At 56.7% G+C, this 18030-nt stretch overlaps 5 protein-coding genes and 1 non-coding gene across 6 annotated transcripts; 2 read left to right on the forward strand and 4 right to left on the reverse strand.

Moving 5' to 3' along the window:
* The first annotated feature begins 958 nt into the window (after positions 1 to 958).
* On the forward strand, positions 959 to 1030 carry TRAVEDRAFT_t55. The gene has a single exon. It is a non-coding gene; the product is annotated as a tRNA-Glu (tRNA).
* A 1277-nt stretch (positions 1031 to 2307) lies between these two features.
* On the reverse strand, positions 2308 to 2732 carry TRAVEDRAFT_46255 (fungal hydrophobin; the record flags this gene model as incomplete). Its single annotated transcript, XM_008038200.1, has 3 exons — positions 2308 to 2349; positions 2406 to 2564; positions 2631 to 2732. The coding sequence occupies 3 exons, from the start codon at positions 2730 to 2732 to the stop codon at positions 2308 to 2310; spliced, it is 303 nt and encodes a 100-aa protein (XP_008036391.1).
* A 1568-nt stretch (positions 2733 to 4300) lies between these two features.
* Positions 4301 to 5953, reverse strand: TRAVEDRAFT_119903 (uncharacterized protein; the record flags this gene model as incomplete). The annotated part of the gene is made up of 11 exons (XM_008038912.1): positions 4301 to 4424; positions 4495 to 4571; positions 4637 to 4726; positions 4782 to 4837; positions 4893 to 4953; positions 5143 to 5271; positions 5326 to 5352; positions 5419 to 5472; positions 5524 to 5571; positions 5621 to 5684; positions 5766 to 5953. 11 exons carry the CDS (start codon positions 5951 to 5953, stop codon positions 4301 to 4303), a joined length of 918 nt encoding a protein of 305 aa, XP_008037103.1.
* A 2634-nt stretch (positions 5954 to 8587) lies between these two features.
* On the reverse strand, positions 8588 to 9794 carry TRAVEDRAFT_46257 (protein serine/threonine phosphatase 2C; the record flags this gene model as incomplete). Its single annotated transcript, XM_008038201.1, has 2 exons — positions 8588 to 8648; positions 8707 to 9794. 2 exons carry the CDS (start codon positions 9792 to 9794, stop codon positions 8588 to 8590), a joined length of 1149 nt encoding a protein of 382 aa, XP_008036392.1.
* Positions 9795 to 10509: 715 nt separating this feature from the next.
* Positions 10510 to 12734, reverse strand: TRAVEDRAFT_166164 (MFS general substrate transporter; the record flags this gene model as incomplete). Its single annotated transcript, XM_008038913.1, has 12 exons — positions 10510 to 10713; positions 10773 to 10889; positions 10945 to 11027; positions 11097 to 11320; positions 11379 to 11451; positions 11518 to 11546; positions 11604 to 11640; positions 11697 to 11960; positions 12025 to 12233; positions 12294 to 12364; positions 12421 to 12496; positions 12557 to 12734. The coding sequence occupies 12 exons, from the start codon at positions 12732 to 12734 to the stop codon at positions 10632 to 10634; spliced, it is 1443 nt and encodes a 480-aa protein (XP_008037104.1). The 3' UTR covers positions 10510 to 10631.
* Positions 12735 to 14482: 1748 nt separating this feature from the next.
* TRAVEDRAFT_166169 (vacuolar amino acid permease) lies at positions 14483 to 17958 on the forward strand. Its single transcript, XM_008038914.1, has 22 exons — positions 14483 to 14510; positions 14573 to 14878; positions 14943 to 14952; positions 15006 to 15023; positions 15079 to 15139; positions 15213 to 15372; positions 15423 to 15463; positions 15519 to 15549; positions 15602 to 15643; positions 15701 to 15747; positions 15805 to 15895; positions 15949 to 16020; positions 16074 to 16124; positions 16187 to 16424; positions 16489 to 16543; positions 16602 to 16731; positions 16791 to 16836; positions 16899 to 16922; positions 16989 to 17039; positions 17097 to 17191; positions 17252 to 17404; positions 17465 to 17958. Exons 2-22 carry the CDS (start codon positions 14717 to 14719, stop codon positions 17810 to 17812), a joined length of 1926 nt encoding a protein of 641 aa, XP_008037105.1. The 5' UTR covers positions 14483 to 14510; positions 14573 to 14716; the 3' UTR covers positions 17813 to 17958.
* Positions 17959 to 18030: the final 72 nt, after the last annotated feature.

Here is an 18030-nt window from a genome sequence, read left to right on the forward strand (position 1 = left end):
CGTCCGCTCACGACCGCTACTGCACACACCCAGTAATCCGCACGCACCCCGCACGTCTACCCCTCACGATCGCTCGGACCCCGCGTCGCGCTCTCCTCTCTCACTCTCTTCTGCTGCACACATTGTAGAACACCGCACTGCACATCTCACATCACGAATTCCTGATTTATTCTTTCTTTTCCTCCATCTCTCTCTGCTCTCTCTATTTTCTTCCTCTCGAGGTCTCTCATCTTGTGTTGTTGTGACGCCGCCGTAACTAATCCTAGACCCCCGCACACGGACTCCCAGGCTGTACAAACCAAACGGTGTCAATAGCTGTATAATCGACTCCCTCTTGTCAACTTCCTGCATTCCACATTCTCAGTCGTCGGACCCGAGGGCGCCCCGACCGTGTGCCCGACCTGTCCATGTCGTCTTGCAAGTTGTGAGCATGCAGACACCCAGCCTGACGTCGCCCATCTATCAACCGGGGCGTCGGCGAGAACCACCCCAGCGTCATATTCAGTGATACAGTACCTCGCGACCCTCGACCCATGATGCATGATCCACGGACCGCGCGAGCTGTAGCGTACGGATCCTCTCAGGCTCCTCCTCGCCCCCGCCCCTCCCAGGCCTGAGCGAGTACAGCCCAGTACCGCCCCGTCGTTGTATGGCCCTTACCACCTGACCAGGGACGCTCGGCTCTCCATTGCTGCACTGTACACGCTTGCCGTCCGTCGGCGACCGACCGACGCAGCAATGGCCCGCAGCTGCTCACGCCATCGCCGACGGAAGGCGACTCGGAGCTGCTGCTGAGGGGGTGGCTGAAGCAGAGCGGACAGGGGCAGCTGGGCGCTCCGACGCGCAGTCCGGGCGCGATCGCGCCGCGGGCCCGACGTCCGCCAGGGACCGATCGTAGTTCGTGCAAGCTGAGATTGCAAAAAGCAGATGATGACCACTACGCCTGGGATACTAGGAATCCGATATGGTGTAGTGGCTAACATTATCGCCTCTCACGCGATAGCCCGGGGTTCGATTCCCCGTGTCGGAATAATCCAGTCCCCCACTCTTTTCGTTTTCGAGCCCTCGGTGGTGGCGGCAGCGGACATAGCGGCAGCGGCTGGGGCTGCTTGAATGTATGGCTTGCGAACATCTTTTGTTATTGCCACCGCATTCTCCTCTCATAAGTATTTCCTCGGGGAACTCTGTCTCTCTGTGCTCAGTGCAAAGCGAGTGGATGTCGTAGTGACGGGACTGACACTTGCGTTCTACCGGGACATCGACATCGAGCGACCACGCACCAAGCCTCCAAATCTTTCAACTGAGGACTCCCATGAACGTCGACGTCTATGCGCGACTACGTTGTCTTTACATGGCCCAGTCGACATGCATCCCGAAACCAAGCCTAGAGTGTTCAGTGGCTCACACGTCCTACTCGAGCTCACCTCTCTGCTCGTAGCTAAGTACGTGCGCACGGATCGCGCTGCGCGACGAGTATGTCGCACGACGCACGAAGAAAACATGTCATTACGTGAGTAAAAACAACACTGTCGCATCTTCAACTTGTGACCTTATCCTTATATTCGCAGGTTCTTCGCCGGTGCCCTAAGGTGATCGTAATTTACCTACCACACAGCCGCGCCCCCGTCATTGTGGGCTATATCTGTCCGTTTGCTTGTCCTGCCGGGAGTGCCGTATGGAAGGATTTTGCGGCGCGCTGGCTTAATGCCGGTTGCGTATGGTTGCGAAGACCAGCTGGTGAGCGTCGCTGTCGTTATTGTAATGCCCTTGTACTCTGGCTCATGCTTATCTTTCAGAGGACGATGCCGGACTATGCATGCATTCCAGTTGGCACTGCTCGGAGCGGCCGAGCGCTGGCTATGCTCACGCCTTCAATTGCTGTACGCCTTCCTAGTGCGCCGTATGCAAGTCTACAAGAGATCTCACGGATCACTCGCCGCGTCGACCGGTACGGCGAGCTACTTGTGTATTTTTATGTGCCGTTCTTGACTTCTCGCAGGACAGTTGTACTTGGCTTGGATCTGAGGAAACCAAGGACAGGCATACCCGTAAGGTGCTACTCGTGCGGATGCGTGAAACTAATGATCAAACACCGCCTTCTGCAAATCTTCCTCTCGTGCATCTCCAGGACGCCTCTCCAGTATTCAATACGGACTGAATTCACTCAGGTAATGCGACACGCCCGGTATGTGGAACTCTCAAGCACGAATCCATTCACCGACATTATCCAAGCTATACGACTACTATCCCTCCTGCTGCCTCACCTCCCGCACACGCCTAACCATCCACTACCAACAACGCCGCCGCTCAGAGGATGATGGGAACACAGCCGATAGAGACCGCGCCGCCCTGCATTCGCGGTATTAGTGACATCCTAACAGCACAAGGCCGAAGACAACACCCACGACGTTGTTGTTCTGGCAGCACACAGGGCTCGACTTGCACGAAGACGAACCGACACCGGCCGCAGAGAGCGGCGAGCACTGCAGGCCGATCTGGCCCGTCACGTCGCCCAGCCCGAGGCCGAGCGTCGACAGGATCGCGCTGCCCGCGGCGGAGTCAGACTGCGAGCGCATGCGTCAGTCATCGCGAAGAAACAACGAAGATAGAGAGCGCGAGGGAGAACCCACCTTCTCGAGGCTGTTGCAGCACTGGACGGGGCCGGTGTTGCAGCTCTGGGCGGCAGCAAGGATCGGGAGGGCGAGGGCGAGGGCGGCGACACGGGCGAACATCTTGGGTTTGGTAGGGTAAGACGGGGAAGAGGGAGTGAAGGGTATGGTGGATTAGTGGGCGAGTGAAGACTGCGAGTGAGAGCTGGAGAGAGCTGAGACGAGTCGGTGACTGCTGAGGAGTCGGGGCGAGCGGTGCGTCCTTTTATATGTTCGTGCGTACTCGCCAGCGTGTCCGTTCAGCCTGCCTGCCGGGCTGTGGGTGGGCTCGGGTGAGTCTGCTCAATTATCGTGTACGTACGCGGCGCGTTGGAGCCCATTTAGGCTCCATGCTTCGGGCGTCGGGTAGCCGCGCGTATCACTTCGACCGCGCTCGAGCATGCCCGCCTCCGCTCTCTTCACCTGCATGCGAGATGGGTGCGGGGACAAGGCGGAGGGCGGCCGTGAACGTTGGGAATTGCTCGCCGATGATTGGTGGCGACGAGACTCTAGACGAGGCGGCAAGCGGGGCGCCCATATACGGTGCAGTCGACTCGGATGCTTAATTTTGAACAGTCCCCGATGAGGACCGGAAATCTGCCGGTCAGGAAAACGTCCTGGCCGATATTCTGGCCGACGAGGATATCGCGGTGGCCAGCGCCCGGTATGTTTTCTTGTTTTCGGATAACATGCTCTCATTTGAAGTATGACAGGTTGGGGGGAGGCTTTCGCCCACACTTCTTCGCGGACCTGCAGTATCATGACACAAACGCCGCTGTGTACGTATCGGCAGTTCGCGCACAGTGGTAGCGTCTTGTCAGGACGAATGATCGCCGATCATTTATACTGTTTCCACGGGACGGAGGGGACCATGCCCCTTGGGCGAATGCGAACGGCGTACGGCATGACTCAAGAGTCAAAGTGCTTAGATCGGCCCATGGTGAGCACACTCGCGGAGTCTCTGGCCAGGAGGCTCGTGGTACAGCCACATGACGATATGGAGTGCTTCAACGCATCACCACCGCTACAGTTCGCTACTCCACAACGGATTGACTCGGGCGCGACGGCAAGGAGGACGTGGTCTTTGCTTGCTACTAGTGCGTATCTTCCATTCTTGCACTGAGAACTTGCCAGCATTTTTTGACCAGACGGACTTGATGCACAGTGTTCCGAGCAGTGGGTGAGTAGTTTACACTGTACAATGCGATTACAAAAACTAGGAAAGTGGTATGTACGCTACATGGGTACGTAGCCACGCCGTATGTGTATGGCGATGCCGGAGGACCTGTGATGATGTACTAGACAAGCCGAGAGTCCCTCACATCATCGTCCAATGCGTCCTCAAATCGTGAATCATAGGCGCTACCCAGCACGACGAATCCATCCCACGAGCAGAGGGACAGCAGCACGACGAATCCATCCCACGAGCAGAGGGACAGCAGCACGGCAGCAAGTTTCTAGAGCGCCGTACGCCGCATGTCAGCTCGTCTTCCCGGCGCACGCGGCCGAACGCGCAGGATCCGTCGGCGTATCCACGGAGTCGTCCCCCTGGGTCTGCCCCGTCGACACTCCACGCTCCATGTCGGTGGGAATCTGCGACACGCAAGCAGACACGTGTGAGCGTGGCCAGCGGTACACGGGGCCGGCGCGCATTAAACTGTGGTACGCACGTCCACGCGGATCGGCGTGTTCAGGCTCCAGGGGGGCCCGAAGTTCGAGATCCGGTTTGTCGAGAAGCCTGGCACAGGCCCGTCTTGGAGGTCGGCACGGCCGTTGCTGGAATACGTAAAATAGAATCGCGGGATGGTCAGCGTTAGACTCGCGAGGGTGAGAAGGCACCGCGTACAGGGTCACGAAGAGTGAGATCACGTATAGCTTGCCCAGAATGGCCTGGAATGTCAGGTCCCAGTAGTTCTTGTCGACCTAGGCACGTCCATACATGTCAGAGGGAGCGAGGACGGCAACGGCGTGTCGGAGCTTAGACATACCAGAGTGAGATATGTGAGCACCGTCAGGACAGCGCATATGCAGGGTGGGAGGGCGGCTTCCCAAATCATCACCGTGAGCCGCTTGAGAATCTACCGTGTTTTGTGAGACATCTCGGCGGAGTGAAAGAATCTACAGGCACCATACCCTGCGGAATCTTGATGAGGTGACATGTTGTTTTGAGCGCGCAAGGAATGCAAGCACTGCATCGGTGTTTAATCAACCAGACCTTGATATGATATATGGCACGGTGCTCACGAATCCCAGTGACTAGAATGTCGAGTACTGCGTATGGGCGGTCGTAAATTCTCGGCAACCCCTTGCATGAAAGATGCAAAAAGACCAACCCGCTGAACACGCCAAACTGAGCACGACTAAATCCATATAGTGCGTTAGCAGTATCTTATAACGTAGCGCGTGTGACGTTGCGTACATGTTGGGCTGATCTGAACGAAGGGAAGCGGAGTCAGTCGCGGCGTCCGGGTGATGAGAACAAGGATAGACGCACTGGGACTTTGGGTAGTGGACCGGCATCGACCTCCGCTTGAGGGACCACGCCGAAATGTACGTGGAATGTTTGCACTGTGACAATGGTGCTCGCGATGACCTGCGCCAGGAGCAATGCCAATAGTACGATCTAAAAGGTGATTGGCATTTCCTCGCGTAACCGTCCCTCAGAAGGGAAACGTACGAGTACAGCAAGGTTCTTGTTGAAGAGCTAGGATGATTAGAATGTAACAGTCATGAGCAAGAATTTCTCCCAGACTAGAACACGGACACATACCGTCCAACACCGCCAGATGAGAAAGCTTTGCACGGGGGCGGCCATCATGACTGTCTTCATTCCAATCAGCAAAGCGACGAGACGCCCTCTATTGTTGGATCATACTGTGGTCGATTGCATCTTATCTGTCCATATGAAGAGCACACTAGCAATCTAGCTCAACGTTAGTAAGCCATCCAGCCGTACGGTGAACCTCACGAACCCAGTTCCCGAAGTCCTCTACGAACACATGCCATGCCGCGTAGAAACGCAAGCTCGTCTGAAAGCTGTGCGACACGGGTAGTAGAGTACAGTCAGACACAGACGGCATAGCGCGCAGTGGAATAATATCGGGAGAGATCACTCACAACGCGACGATGGTCACGAGGGATACGAGCAGGCGGACCACATTCCGTTCGCGCTCTGCTCGTTCCCAGAACGTGAGCGACTGATTGATGATGATACCCGTCTGGAGCGCCTCTAGGGAGAGGCTGACGAGCATGGGTCCGAGGTACCGCCCCGGATGCGCCTCCAGGCCAGCCAGCGAGAGCGGCATCGTGTGTGGCAGCGTCCGCCGCGGGGCCGTGCAGAGCCACCTAGTCTGTACAGTACTGCCGCAGTGGGCGCGCGCGTCCAGGGCGCGAAGGCGAGGGGGACCGGTCCGTTGCGGGGAAGGACTGATGCACAACGGAATGCAAGAAGAAGAGCGCGCACCGTCGCGCGCGGGCGGCACTATATGTGCACGGCCGCGGGAATGGCGGAGCTAAAATTGCACTCGCACAGCGGGCCTGAAGTGCATGTGCGGGCGGAGTTCGTGCGCGCGCGAATATCCGGGGCGTCGCGTCGTGGTAGCCGTTACGGACGCACGGGCGGCGGGGTGCATTCATTTGCGAGAAGATGGCAATGGGGGACAGAGCCCTTGGCTCGGCAAACGGGCGGTACCTGTAAGGCTGATTTACCCGGCAGGTTCCTTTAAGCTTCTCAATGCTCCTGGGCCGCGCGTTCCTGGAGGGCCGTGCATGATTCCGGACCGGGGAAGTGGCGAATCTAGAGACGTGTATGCGCTAGTACTTATTATGTCTGAAGTCTTCTGGTTATGACGGCAGGAGAGGCACAAGTGGCTCTGCTCCAAGTAGTCGGTGTGTGTAGAGTAGATGAGATGGCGCACTGCGAGCTCAGCACTTGGCTTGTGGTACTGCAACTTCGCATGGGAATAAAACGGTCAGCAGTCCCGCTTCTAGATCAGGCGCTGGGGAAGTTCGTCATATTGAACACGCCAGTTACGTGAGCTGCATATATCTTAACCTGGAAGAAAACGCGACCACCTTGCGACGGCAAAGGTGGCAACGGCTGTTTACCGGCCTGTGTGCTCAATCCGGGAGTCGCCGCGCGTAAGAGCATATCAACGTTTTGTGCCTGAAGCGCCTTCACGTACAGTACTCACAGCAGCAGGCTTATTTGGATCCCGACAGGGGCTTCTAGATTTCGGCTAGCTAGTGCTCGCGCTAGAGAGATGTAAGGGCATCAGGATGCTACATGACGGCATTGCATGTTGGAACGGCTACTCACCGCCAGCGGTCATGCACGAGACGGTGACCGTCGGTCCTGAGAGCCCCATTAAATCGGCAGATAGGGTGACGCATAGGCAATATAACCCGACAGCCGCCGTAACACCGACTAGTCATCGGTGAATACGACCACCGTGAGGGTAACTCTTCATGTCGGCCTACCAAGTTGGGGAGGAACATTGCACAGGGCTGCGCAAATCACTCATTCGTCCCTTGGAATTGCACAATTGACTGCTCCCGCGTGAGACTCGTCGTCGGGCACGACATAGCATTTCTGGAACAAGGCGCGATATGTCAGTGTCGAGCACGCAGACTGTGCACATGGGACTCACCAACACGCATCGATTGCCCCTGGAGAGCAATGTCATCGGCACACGGGGTATGGGTCGAGGCAGGCACCAAACGCACACCGTCAGAGGAACGACAGCGGGTCCACCCACGACCATGCCAACCCCAGAGAGACGGTACTCTGGGCGGGTGAGGCGGCCGACATACGCAGACCGCAGAAAGCACGAAACGCCCACCTGACTTCCCCGAAGCTCTATCCATTCAATACGGAGAAGCTCCCCGGTGGAAATCGCCACAAGGCGGAGTGTCACGGCGCCCCTTCTGGAATATAGAGCATCCTGCCGTCGGTTCGCCCCCGCCCAATCTGGCGGGTCGCTCCCAGGACGCATAGACGAAGAAAGGCGGAGCAGCGGAGCCCACATTGTCGGCGTGATATGCGCATAAGGTCGCAGAAGGCCAGCGCGGGTCGCGGGTTGCGATTATACCGGCGGAAATACGCGGTGAGGTGCTGTGCCGGTACTTGGCGAGACGGACTAGGTGTCCAGGCATGGGGAGCTGTTCGCACTGCGTGTCTAGTATGCGACTGTTTGCGAGACCGCGGCCCGCCAGTCCACGCTGCTGCTGCGGAAGCGCGGCATGCAGTCATATGAGCTGTACGATCGGGGCCCGAGGACAACGAATGGCATGTCAATCGCAGGGAAGGCATAAGTAGACTGGAGGCTTACCTATGTTAGCAATCCCCAAGGATCAGCCTGAGAGCGGTAGTCACTCAGTCTACAGCAGGCGGAGTTCCGCCCACGTTGCGCCCCCAATCAGTCCTGATTGCGACAACAAAGTTCACTCACACCACCAGCGCCGCGGTACCGATGGACACAGTACGCACCCGCACTGTCTGTTCTGATTGCCATGGCTGGCTCGCACGCGCTGTGTGGACACGCACGAGTCCAGGCTTGAACCTGCTGACCCTGACGAGAAGCCTGCTAAAAACTCCGTGGAAGTCTTTCTCATGTTCGTGGAACACCCCATGGTGGGCAAGCCGGGCACCCCAGCGGCTCTCTGAAGTGCCGAAGCTCGCTGAAAAAGAACACCATCACCTCCGCACGGTAATGACCGAGGCGGATACAATAAACAAACATATGTCGGCTATTGCAGCGGCATCGATAGAAAGGTTGTGACCTGTCCATGGTGCCCTCTCCGCCTCCGGACAAGGTAGGAGCCAGCCCTCGAAGGTTCTCAATACATGGAAGACTCAAGGCGGAATGTCGAACACGTACCGATGTGTACCCCCTTCCTCGATCTACCCGGCCGCCTGAACCCTTCAACTCCGCCATTTCTCAAGCGGGCGTCCGACGATCATCTTCAGCAAAGAAGACTACTGTGATCGTAATATCATCCCTGTGATATATTTAGACCCATTGCTGCTGTCGACGTCCCGGGGAGGTAATATACGCACCTGTAAACCCTCGAGCGAGGTGCTCTCATGCTCAAAAGCGCCGCGGTGAGGTCGACGTCGGCTCCCCCGAGCGCGTTCCTCAATAGATGCGTTGCCGCGTTCTCGTCGCCGCTGACAAAGCGTTTCTCCGCACCCCATTGGCGGTAGCGCACAGTCTCAGTGTGGTCCTGCACTTGTACAGGCAGTTCGGCCGACTCCAACATAACCCCGCTGCTGGCTCCGTGGCTGCGCGCGCTGCGCATGTCCTTCCATAGCCCGACAAGCCCGACAGCCTCCTCGTTGGTCAGGGCCTCCCACAATCCGTCCGAGGCCATGATGAGGAAGTCGCCCGGACGGACGGCGATGGAGGTCACGACGGGTTCGGCAGTCAGATATGGAGGTGTCTTCACATCCGGCAGGGGCGTCCTGCCCAGGTACTCGCGCTTGAGTCGGTGCTGTACCTCGCGCGACCATTTGTATCGTGCGTCCCCGAACGCGCGCGACATCCCCATTCCCATAACGCGTCCGTTGCGCACCGTGTCTTCGCCCGGGTGTTCCGCCGCCATGCGTTCTTGCTCAAGGGGGTTCCAGCCATTCTGGTCGGCCGTAAGCACGTGGACAGAGTACGTGCCAGTGGGTCTCCCAGACTCGTCGAGATCCTGGCGGCCGAGGACCGCACGTGAATCCCCCGTCACAGCAGTGTGAAGCAACCGGGAGTGAGAGTCGTAGAACGAGAGCAGAGCGCAGGAGCCGGACCAAGCGGGGGCAAGAAGGGTGGCAGCAGCGTGTCGAGAGTTTGACGAGAAGATAGTATCCAGAGGGACGTTTACAATATCATCGTCAAGTCTGTTGAAAGTGTCCTTCAACGTATGCTCGACATCCGCCTCAGAGGGGGCAGGGGGAGACGCTGGGTTTGCACTTCCGTTCGCCACTCTTGAGTACAGATCGGCGAGAGCCCCAGTGACGGCAGGGACGAGGTTGTCTGCGAGCCAGACGCTAGTGTCTCTGCCGCTGTGTCCATCAAAGAGGCCGAAGAATGCCCAGTACCCAGACGGAACGGGCAGAACGGCTTCGGCGTGCTCATCTTCTACTGGTTCGTTACTGTGCATGAATGGGCACTCATTTCCTATCAAATTCAAACCGAAGATCTCACCTTGCTAGTCGTACGATATCGTAGCGAGAAATGTCAGAGTTCAGAGGTGGGATGTATGTCTTCTCATACCGACGTAGTTCCTGATCGGTATATGCTGCAAGCGCCTCCGATCCACCAACGCTACTAGAGTTAGACGTTCGACCTTGAGATAGATCTGACGCGTGTTCTGTGTCGTCATTGTCGAGATGCACAGGAGAATTCGTCATATAAACGAACCCCGTCGCCGACCATAGGCCGACCAAGGCGCATCCTGCGACAACCAGCGAGCGAGAGTACAGAAGTGCCTTCGATGTACTGGAGATAGTATGCTGTGAATCCGTTGAAAACTGATACGAAGTGGGATTGCGAGAACGCAGAAGAGAAGCGGTGGCTCGGGAGAAGGCCCGTGGATTGGCCTTTGTGCTTGATAGTCGAATGCTGGGTGCCAACAGACGCATCGCCATATCTGTGTCAGCTCAGAACGCTGCGCTCTCGCCCAAAGTGTTGTGTCCCGATGGGAATGAGCAGAAACGAGGGTAGGATTGTGGTGGTAGAGACGAGAGATGTAAGTATACAATAGACGCCTGCCCATCATCATGCTACTTACTTGTATAACTCTTACTAATGAATAAACTGATCGTGTTTGATTGCATTTTAAAGTCAGCTTATAACCGTCAAACAGACGATTATAGCAGTAGTACTAACAAGTAGTACATAATAGTAATGGAGCTCGTAGGCTTCCTGGGTATATGTACGTACCCTAGAGCATGCTAAACAGCTAGGCATCGCCAATTTTCCATGAGACGTCTCCGACTCAGTTGGTCTCCGCCGTCGAGTACCCTACATCCACCCACGCGCGCATCCGATCCCCATAGCGGATCGTAAGCACAATGAGCCTGGATACAGAAACCAGAATGAGCGAGCTGTCAAATGCAAAGCGCATGTATGCACGTACAGGAACCCAAACCAGGCGACAACAGCGAAGATGGCATCCGCGGCGGCGACGCCGACGGCGTTGATGAGCGGGAGGATGCCGGCAGTCGCGAGCGCGACGGAGAACTGGCGCACGGCACTGAGAAGGGGGAGACGTGAGCAGGGTGCACTGAGGGGAAAAGAACTGGGCTTACGAGCTTGCAGCCCACACCTCTGCGCTGCGCGAGTGCAGGATGTCGACATAATATGACGAGGAGGGCGTGAGCACCAGGTCAACCTGCGCATAGCATCAGTATCGGCACCCAAGTCATAGCTGTTGCAGAACAACGGGGGAAGGCGAACGTACAGCAACACCATTAGCAAACAGACACGCGACGTTAATCGTAATCCCAAGTGCCCCAGGGATGAATTGCGTCGCCAGTCCCGAGATGAGCACGGAGAACGGGACAAGCACGAGTGCGCCGAATAGCGTTGCGCGCAGCCGGTCCTCGGGCACCCATTGGCCTGCGTGTCGTGCACGCCCTTTGATCACAGCTTGGTCGGCGTAGTATCCGGCGATGGGGGCACCGACTGGGCAAGAGAGGTTAGGCTGAGCGATCGTTTCAATAGCAAACGGGAGTGGGCGTACCTATATTGCCGACTCCGGACGCGAGGAAGAACATCCCGATGATAGCTGCATTTGTGATGTTGTACGCTTTGCCCTAAAGGAAGCATAACATATCAGACCCATAGGTCGAGTCGCGTCGCCATATCGACGTTATACGCACAATGGTGAACGAGAGGGGAATGAGCAACGCTGCAATCGATGGTCAGCCTGATTCCATGACGGAAGGGCGCATCGAGCCGGCCTCACCATAGTCCGTCAGGAACGTTGTCGACCCAGCGAGAGTCTCCCCAGTCATGAGCACTTCAAGATACACCAAAACAACCTCGCAGCACCACTTACGACTATCAAGATGTTTGGACTCCGGAGCAGCGCGAGGCTCTTGACCGGGTTCAGCCACACGAACCGCCTCCCCTCGACGCCCCCGGCCGCTCGGAACTTCTCCTTCGCCACCTCCGGGTCCAGCGTCTCCGGGAACCAGAATAGGACCAAGATGTACGCGGCGAGGCCCATGAGGAAGAGAGCCCACTGCATGAGGCGCCAGGAGGCGTAGTGCGCTGCTAGCCCGCCCGCCACCGGGGCGATGGCTGGTCCGAAGAGGGATGCCTAATGCTTCCTAGTCAGTGTTTGGAGTATACGATACGGGACACGGTCGAGGCCGAGCACACACCCCGAAGAAAATGCCCATGGCCTGGCCGCGCTCCTCCAGGCGGTACATGTCGGAGATCGCGCCAGCGCCGACGGAGAGCCCGCTGGAGGCACCGAAAGCCTGGATGACGCGCCAGAACATGAGCGAGGGCACGTTGTATGCGAGTGCGACTCCGATCGAGCCGACACAGAGGCATGGGAGGGAGCACAAATAAATTGGCCTGCGTCCATCTGGTCGATTCAAGGGTCAGCGGCGGCAGGAGGTGTGGAATAGACGCGAAGCCCTCGTACAGGTTCCGGAGTATGTGGCCCAAACGAGACCGCCCAGTGCAGCACAGATGATAGAGAGGGTTATAGCTAAACTGTTAAGCGGAGTCAGAGGGTTGGTAGGCTGCACATCTGGTCTGACTCTACGTACTTAATGACTGGACCTGTCGAGTTGAGCTCTCGTGCTATTTCGGGCACGGAAGGTACGAATGACCCGGATGCGAGAACTATTACGAATGATTATACGTTGGTACTCCGGATATAAGTAGAACAGCTGAGTGACTTACACGGTAGCAGACCGACCCATGACAACAAACCAACGATCGCCCGCTTCTGCGAGGGCGAGAAGCGATTGTACTGCTTGTCATGCTTCGACAGGCCTGCGCTCGAAGGCCCCGACTCCAAAGCTTCTGCCTGAGCGAGAAGCGGAGTCTCTTCGTGCAAAGCGTCTTCTTCCGTTAACATCTTACAACTGCAGCGTTTCTACGAACGAACGAAAGTGAGCTGAATTCATCGAGTCGGGAAGAGGTGGCTTCGCACCCCGCAGTACCAAGGCCCACACTTTGACCTCTGTGGTGGTGGGATACAAGCTGACGCGTCTAGGTATGAAATGACCTGTAGGATATATAGCCGGTGTGAGTCACGCAATTGCGCCGGTCCTAGTCAGCCATCAGTATTGCGACGCGTCGCTCCATCCCATGCAGTCACAACCGTTGAACCAATGATGTACGCGTACTCGGACCGCGCTGAATTTTGAGGCCCAAATGTTTGAGGAATTTCAATTATGAACGTAGGGATGGGAATCGACAACGCAGGTTTACGAATACGGGTGCGATAGTAGATGGCTAAGAGTCCAATGCTCTACGGTAGAGTCCATCAATTCTGCGACACCTCCGATCGGTGTGGATGGCCCCGGTCGGGAGAGAGGGCCCGCTCGCAAAGTGCGAGGCTTACGGCGAAGCGACGGCATAAGCTCGTCGAGTGTGTTCGCGCGGAGCGAAGGTTGGGCAGAGGATGTCTCGTGCTTGAGTGCGTGTGATGCGGCGCGCGTAGCCAGGAGAGGCAGCGGCACGGCGGAGGCACGGAGAGATCATGCCGATGAAGGCGGCGGGCGACGTCGTATGAGACGAGCCGGCGCGAGGGTGGTGGTGATAGCTCGGGACACGGTCCACGAGTGATCGGTGTTCGCTCACAGCCTGAGGATCTTCTTCAGGCTGGAGGTCTTCGTCTTCCTGACGGCGGTCCGCCCGTTGGAGGGACGCAGCACCTGGCGTGCGTCCTCGTACATGTGGTAGGTATCGCGGGGGGATTGCGCAGACGAGAAGAGCGAGAAGGCGTTGGGAGATGCGAGGCCGGTGTAGGTGTAGGAAGGGGTGGCAGCAGTGTAAGACATCTTTGGCGGTGATGCTTGAGTGAATAGGGCAAGAGAGCGAGGTGGTGTAGAGAGCGAGTGCTGAAGAAGGCTCTGGATGCCGAGGGGATGTCGAGAGACTTAGCTGATGGTGAGGACTTCATGTTGATGAGGCTCAGGCTATATACTAGCAGCTTCAGAGTGGATTGCGTTCTAGGATTGCTAGGAGGAGCGGCTGATTGCCAATCGAGCAGGTATCGCGTCTTCCGAGTGTTCGCTTGCCATTCTGGGCAAATGTCCAAGCAGCGACAAGCATATACCTACAGCACCAAGTAGATACGGGTTGGTTTCTAGGATACCGGTCGCCTAGAGGCCCATGCAAGAGCAAAAGAGGCAAGAACGAGCAAGCGAGTGAGGGGACAATGGAGGGAGACGAGAGAGGACGAGGCGCCGGAGCAGTGTGTTTGGTCGCTCATGCTGGACAAACATCGCCATGTGGGGCGGTTGGCGTCACCTTAATTAACATGACGCGTTCCGTCTTCGTCATTCTGAATATCTGGGCGTGTTGATGAACATGGCAGCACCCGCTAGTCGTGAGATAGCGTCGCTCGTTGTTCTCAGCCTCCTCGACGATGCAGAAACGAGCTTGGAGAACGTTTACGACTCCGTTCAGTCGAGTTGGCGCTTGTCTGCCAGGGCACCAGGCGTCGGCATCGTGCGGCAGGGGCGGCGTCCGAGAATAGCGAGCGCGGGGATCAGCATGACGCGCCGAGCATTCTCTTCCCTCGACCACGACGACCGCTGCGGCCCACGACCCCGCCCGTGCTCGAGTCTCCTTGTCGAGCGTAGGCTGACAAGATTGTAGTATCCAGTCCGAAAGATAGGCACAGGTGCGTTTGCTTCACGCTCCAGCATGACAAGACGCTCACTCTCATCGAATTTATTCATCCAGTTTGCTGTCTGTCCACGACATTCACTGCCGTGTATTCTCTTGTGAGGGGAAACGGGACGAACTTTCGCCCCTTCTATCGTTTCCTGGCGTGCCATATTTCTCAGAGACATCATTCTTTGGACTTGGGCACGTACATTACAAGACATGTCGCCCACGATGGCCTCTGAACGGGACCCCCTCATCACCCGGACGTCCTCGCCGAAGCCGATGGACCGGAAGAGATTAGGCAGGGTTGGCCCCATGGAAATATCGAGGCGCACACGATACGGTATCCTTGCCGGAATCTGGGCTGCTACCTTCTTGTCCGTATGTAGTGGTCTCTCCACAACCGCAATGCATCTGATGCTCAAATATATGTTATGCGCTTCAGTCGTTAAACAGTACGTCAGGGATCCGCCTTGGCATGTGCTTCCCACTGACATAGGCGATTTAGCAACTTTGGTTGCTACTTGTGAGCTTGGCAAGCGATCTTCACGTCTTACATTGGCTGAGACGGCTTGTTTGAGTGCTACCCTCTATCTCATCTGAGTTCAACAAGGCACATCAAGCCAGTTGGCTTGGTACTGCGTGCGTAACTCTTAGAGAAGAGATCGCTTATGATGAGACGGTTCTGACTTTTTCCACGTTTATTACTGCCTAGCTACTTGCTGGCTACCTGCACCTTTACCCCGCTTTACGGAAGGTTGTGTAACGTCATGGGCCGCCGTGGCGCAAATCAGCTTGCGGTGTTCTTTGCAGGCCTCGGAACCGTGGCATGCGGCTTTGCTCCTAACATGGAGCTGCTCATTGCCGCCAGATTTGTGAGTCCTCCTGTGGTGTACCCTTTATTCATCTAAATCGATCCCCTTAGCTTGGCGGCATAGGTGGGGGAGGAACTTTTACGACTGCAACGTGAGTGCAGACCACCTTTGGCATACGGCCTTGCATGACGAAACTGGTATTCCAGGATCATTACGAGCGATATGTATAGCTTGCGGGTAAGATCTCTGTCACTTCACGCTGAGCATCTGTACTCATCCATACTCTCAGAACCGTGGATTGACTCAAGGAGTCGCTGCGGTATTCAGCAGCGTGCGTTTCCGTGCCACTAACATCCTGATGGTCCGCTCTAATGCACCGTTTATCTAGCTTGGAATGGGTCTTGGAGGCCCTCTTGGAGGATTCATAGCTGACCGGTTCGCAGTTTCGTTATCGCCTCTCGCAAAGCTCATTCACACATTCCCATAATCTAGACTAGGATGGCGTTGGGCTTTCCTCATTCAGCTTCCCCTCTTCCTCGTTTCGTTCCTGCTGACGTCTATCAACCTGCATTACGTGACACCGGTGCGTAACACCGTACATATGGTTTGGGGCGTCCTACTCATCCTTGAATGTAGGGTCGAAGCAAGAGCACCAAGGAAGTCCTCAAGCGTATCGACTACGGTGGAAGCGCGGCACTTCTTGTTTCTGTACGTGTTCCTATCCCAAAACTTGTCTCCGCTGGCTCACAGTTAAACCATAGGTGCTCTCCATCCTCCTCTGGCTGAGCATGCGCTTCAGCGAGGAACACCCGGTACGTCATATCCATACTGCACCCGCGACGCGACGCTCATACAGACGCTCTCGCACTATCAGTGGGCATCCCCGACCGTCTACGTCCCCTTCACGCTCGCGATCGTCTTCGCGGCCGTGTTCGTGTACGTCGAGCTGCGCATCGCCCCGGAGCCGATTCTCGCGCCCTTCCTGTTGGCGGAGAAGATCCCGGTGCTGGTCGGGGTCAGCAACTTCCTCGTCGCGACGTGCAACTTCACCGTCATGTACAACTTCCCGATGTGGTTCCAGACTGTTGCGCTTACGAGCGCGAGCGAGGCCGGTGAGATAAATGCCAAGTATTGTAGGTTAGAGGACTTAAGCTGACGTTGCGCGTTTGCGTCCAGGTGCGCATCTGATTCCGAACGGTGTCTCTGTGTCCTGTGGTTCGCTCTTTGCGGGGTAAGCAGAATCTCAGACAATTGAAAACATGGTGCTAATCTCGCTCGTTTATACCTAGGTGGATGATGCATCGCACCGGGAGATACAAGACGCTCAATCTGATCTTCGGCATATTCCCCTTCGTCTCCGCTATTCTGCTCGCTTTCATGCGCGAGGACTCGCCGCCAATCCAGCAGTGGCTCAGTATCGTATGTTCATTTATCAAGTGGATGTGCTAGAATCACAGCGGCTGACTGGATTCAAACAGCTCCCTTTGGGTTTCGGCAACGCTGTCGTGCTGCAGACGATGCTGAGTACGTTTGACTTCTTTGATGTACACGAGTGTGTTGTTGACCTAGACTCTGTCGTGTCACAGTTGCGCTGCTCGCTCACCTACCCGGTAAGTGCTGCCACATAAAGTCGCTCAGATTCTCGGAGTAACACACGTACTAATACTCTTCATAAGCCGACGCCATGGCTGTTGGCACTGGGTTCGGGCAGCTTTTCCGTGGTATCGGTGCGTACCGCGACCAGTTACCGCCGAGTCAATACTGAAAAATCAACTCATATGCAGGCCAGGTCGGGGGTGTTGCGATTTCTTCCGCGCTCTTCCAGTCCGTCCTCACATCGGAGCTGCGCAAACGCATTCATACGCCCGACGCCGAGAGCGTACGTCTGCACTATACCCTGTTCTCCCCTTCGCAAACGCTTACTCTGTACTACACGCAGATGATCAGCAAGATCCGGCGCTCCTCTACGCTGGTCGCGCGCCTCCCGCCCGACCTGCAGCGCGCTGCACGCGATTCGTACGCGCGCAGCCTCCGCGCCGTGTTCATCTTCGCCGCCGTCGCAACTTTCCTCGCATACCTCGTCCGGCTTCCGGTGCGTACTGCTACCTGCCCACCGCGCGCGTGTAGTCCATCTAACGCTGCCGTTGTACAGATTCCCGACCAGGTTCTAGACCAGCCACGTCCGCGTCCACGCTCGATTAACGAACTGCCTAACCCGCACCCCGCGAACCCCGCGGAGCTCGCAGAGGAGCTCGCGGAGGGTGCGGACAGCTCGGCGGACGCGACGGAGCTGAGCGACGAGGACATCGAGGCGCGTGTCCCGCGCCGGCCCCGCATCGACGGCCGTGAGGACAATAGGGAGGACGGCGAAGATGAGGAGGACGGGGTCGGGGGAATACCAGTGCGCAGGCCGAGGCGCAGACGGCTGTCGACGTTCGAGAGCTCGGATGGGATCATGAACTTGGAGGACGATTTCATTGGGGGGTCTGCGAGGCGTTGAAGAGTGGGCTGTGGAACGTGGAGTGTCGATGCGCTCCCGTGTTGGGTTAGAAAATGAACGTTGAACGTGTCGCTCTTGCATTTCTGCTCTTGTAGATACATACCCAGTCCCGGTTGACTTGCTGTCCGATCAATCAAAACTTTCTCGTTTAAACCAGTGCCAGAGAAACTCGACGTCGACGCGACTAGTATACAGATGATAATCATACAGTTGAGGTC

Source organism: Trametes versicolor (genome assembly GCF_000271585.1).
Source record: "Trametes versicolor FP-101664 SS1 unplaced genomic scaffold TRAVEscaffold_4, whole genome shotgun sequence".
Taxonomy (NCBI): domain Eukaryota; kingdom Fungi; phylum Basidiomycota; class Agaricomycetes; order Polyporales; family Polyporaceae; genus Trametes; species Trametes versicolor.

What these genes read in the sequence shown, in the direction of transcription:
- TRAVEDRAFT_166169 (XM_008038914.1), top strand. Translation starts at nt 14,717, where the DNA reads ATGTCGCCCACGATGGCCTCTGAACGGGACCCCCTCATCACCCGGACG. An exon ending in GCGCGGCACTTCTTGTTTCT is followed by an intron (nt 16,021 to 16,073) that starts GTACGTGTTCCT and finishes GTTAAACCATAG; the next exon opens with GTGCTCTCCATCCTCCTCTG. An exon ending in CGTGCTGCAGACGATGCTGA is followed by an intron (nt 16,837 to 16,898) that starts GTACGTTTGACT and finishes GTCGTGTCACAG; the next exon opens with TTGCGCTGCTCGCTCACCTA.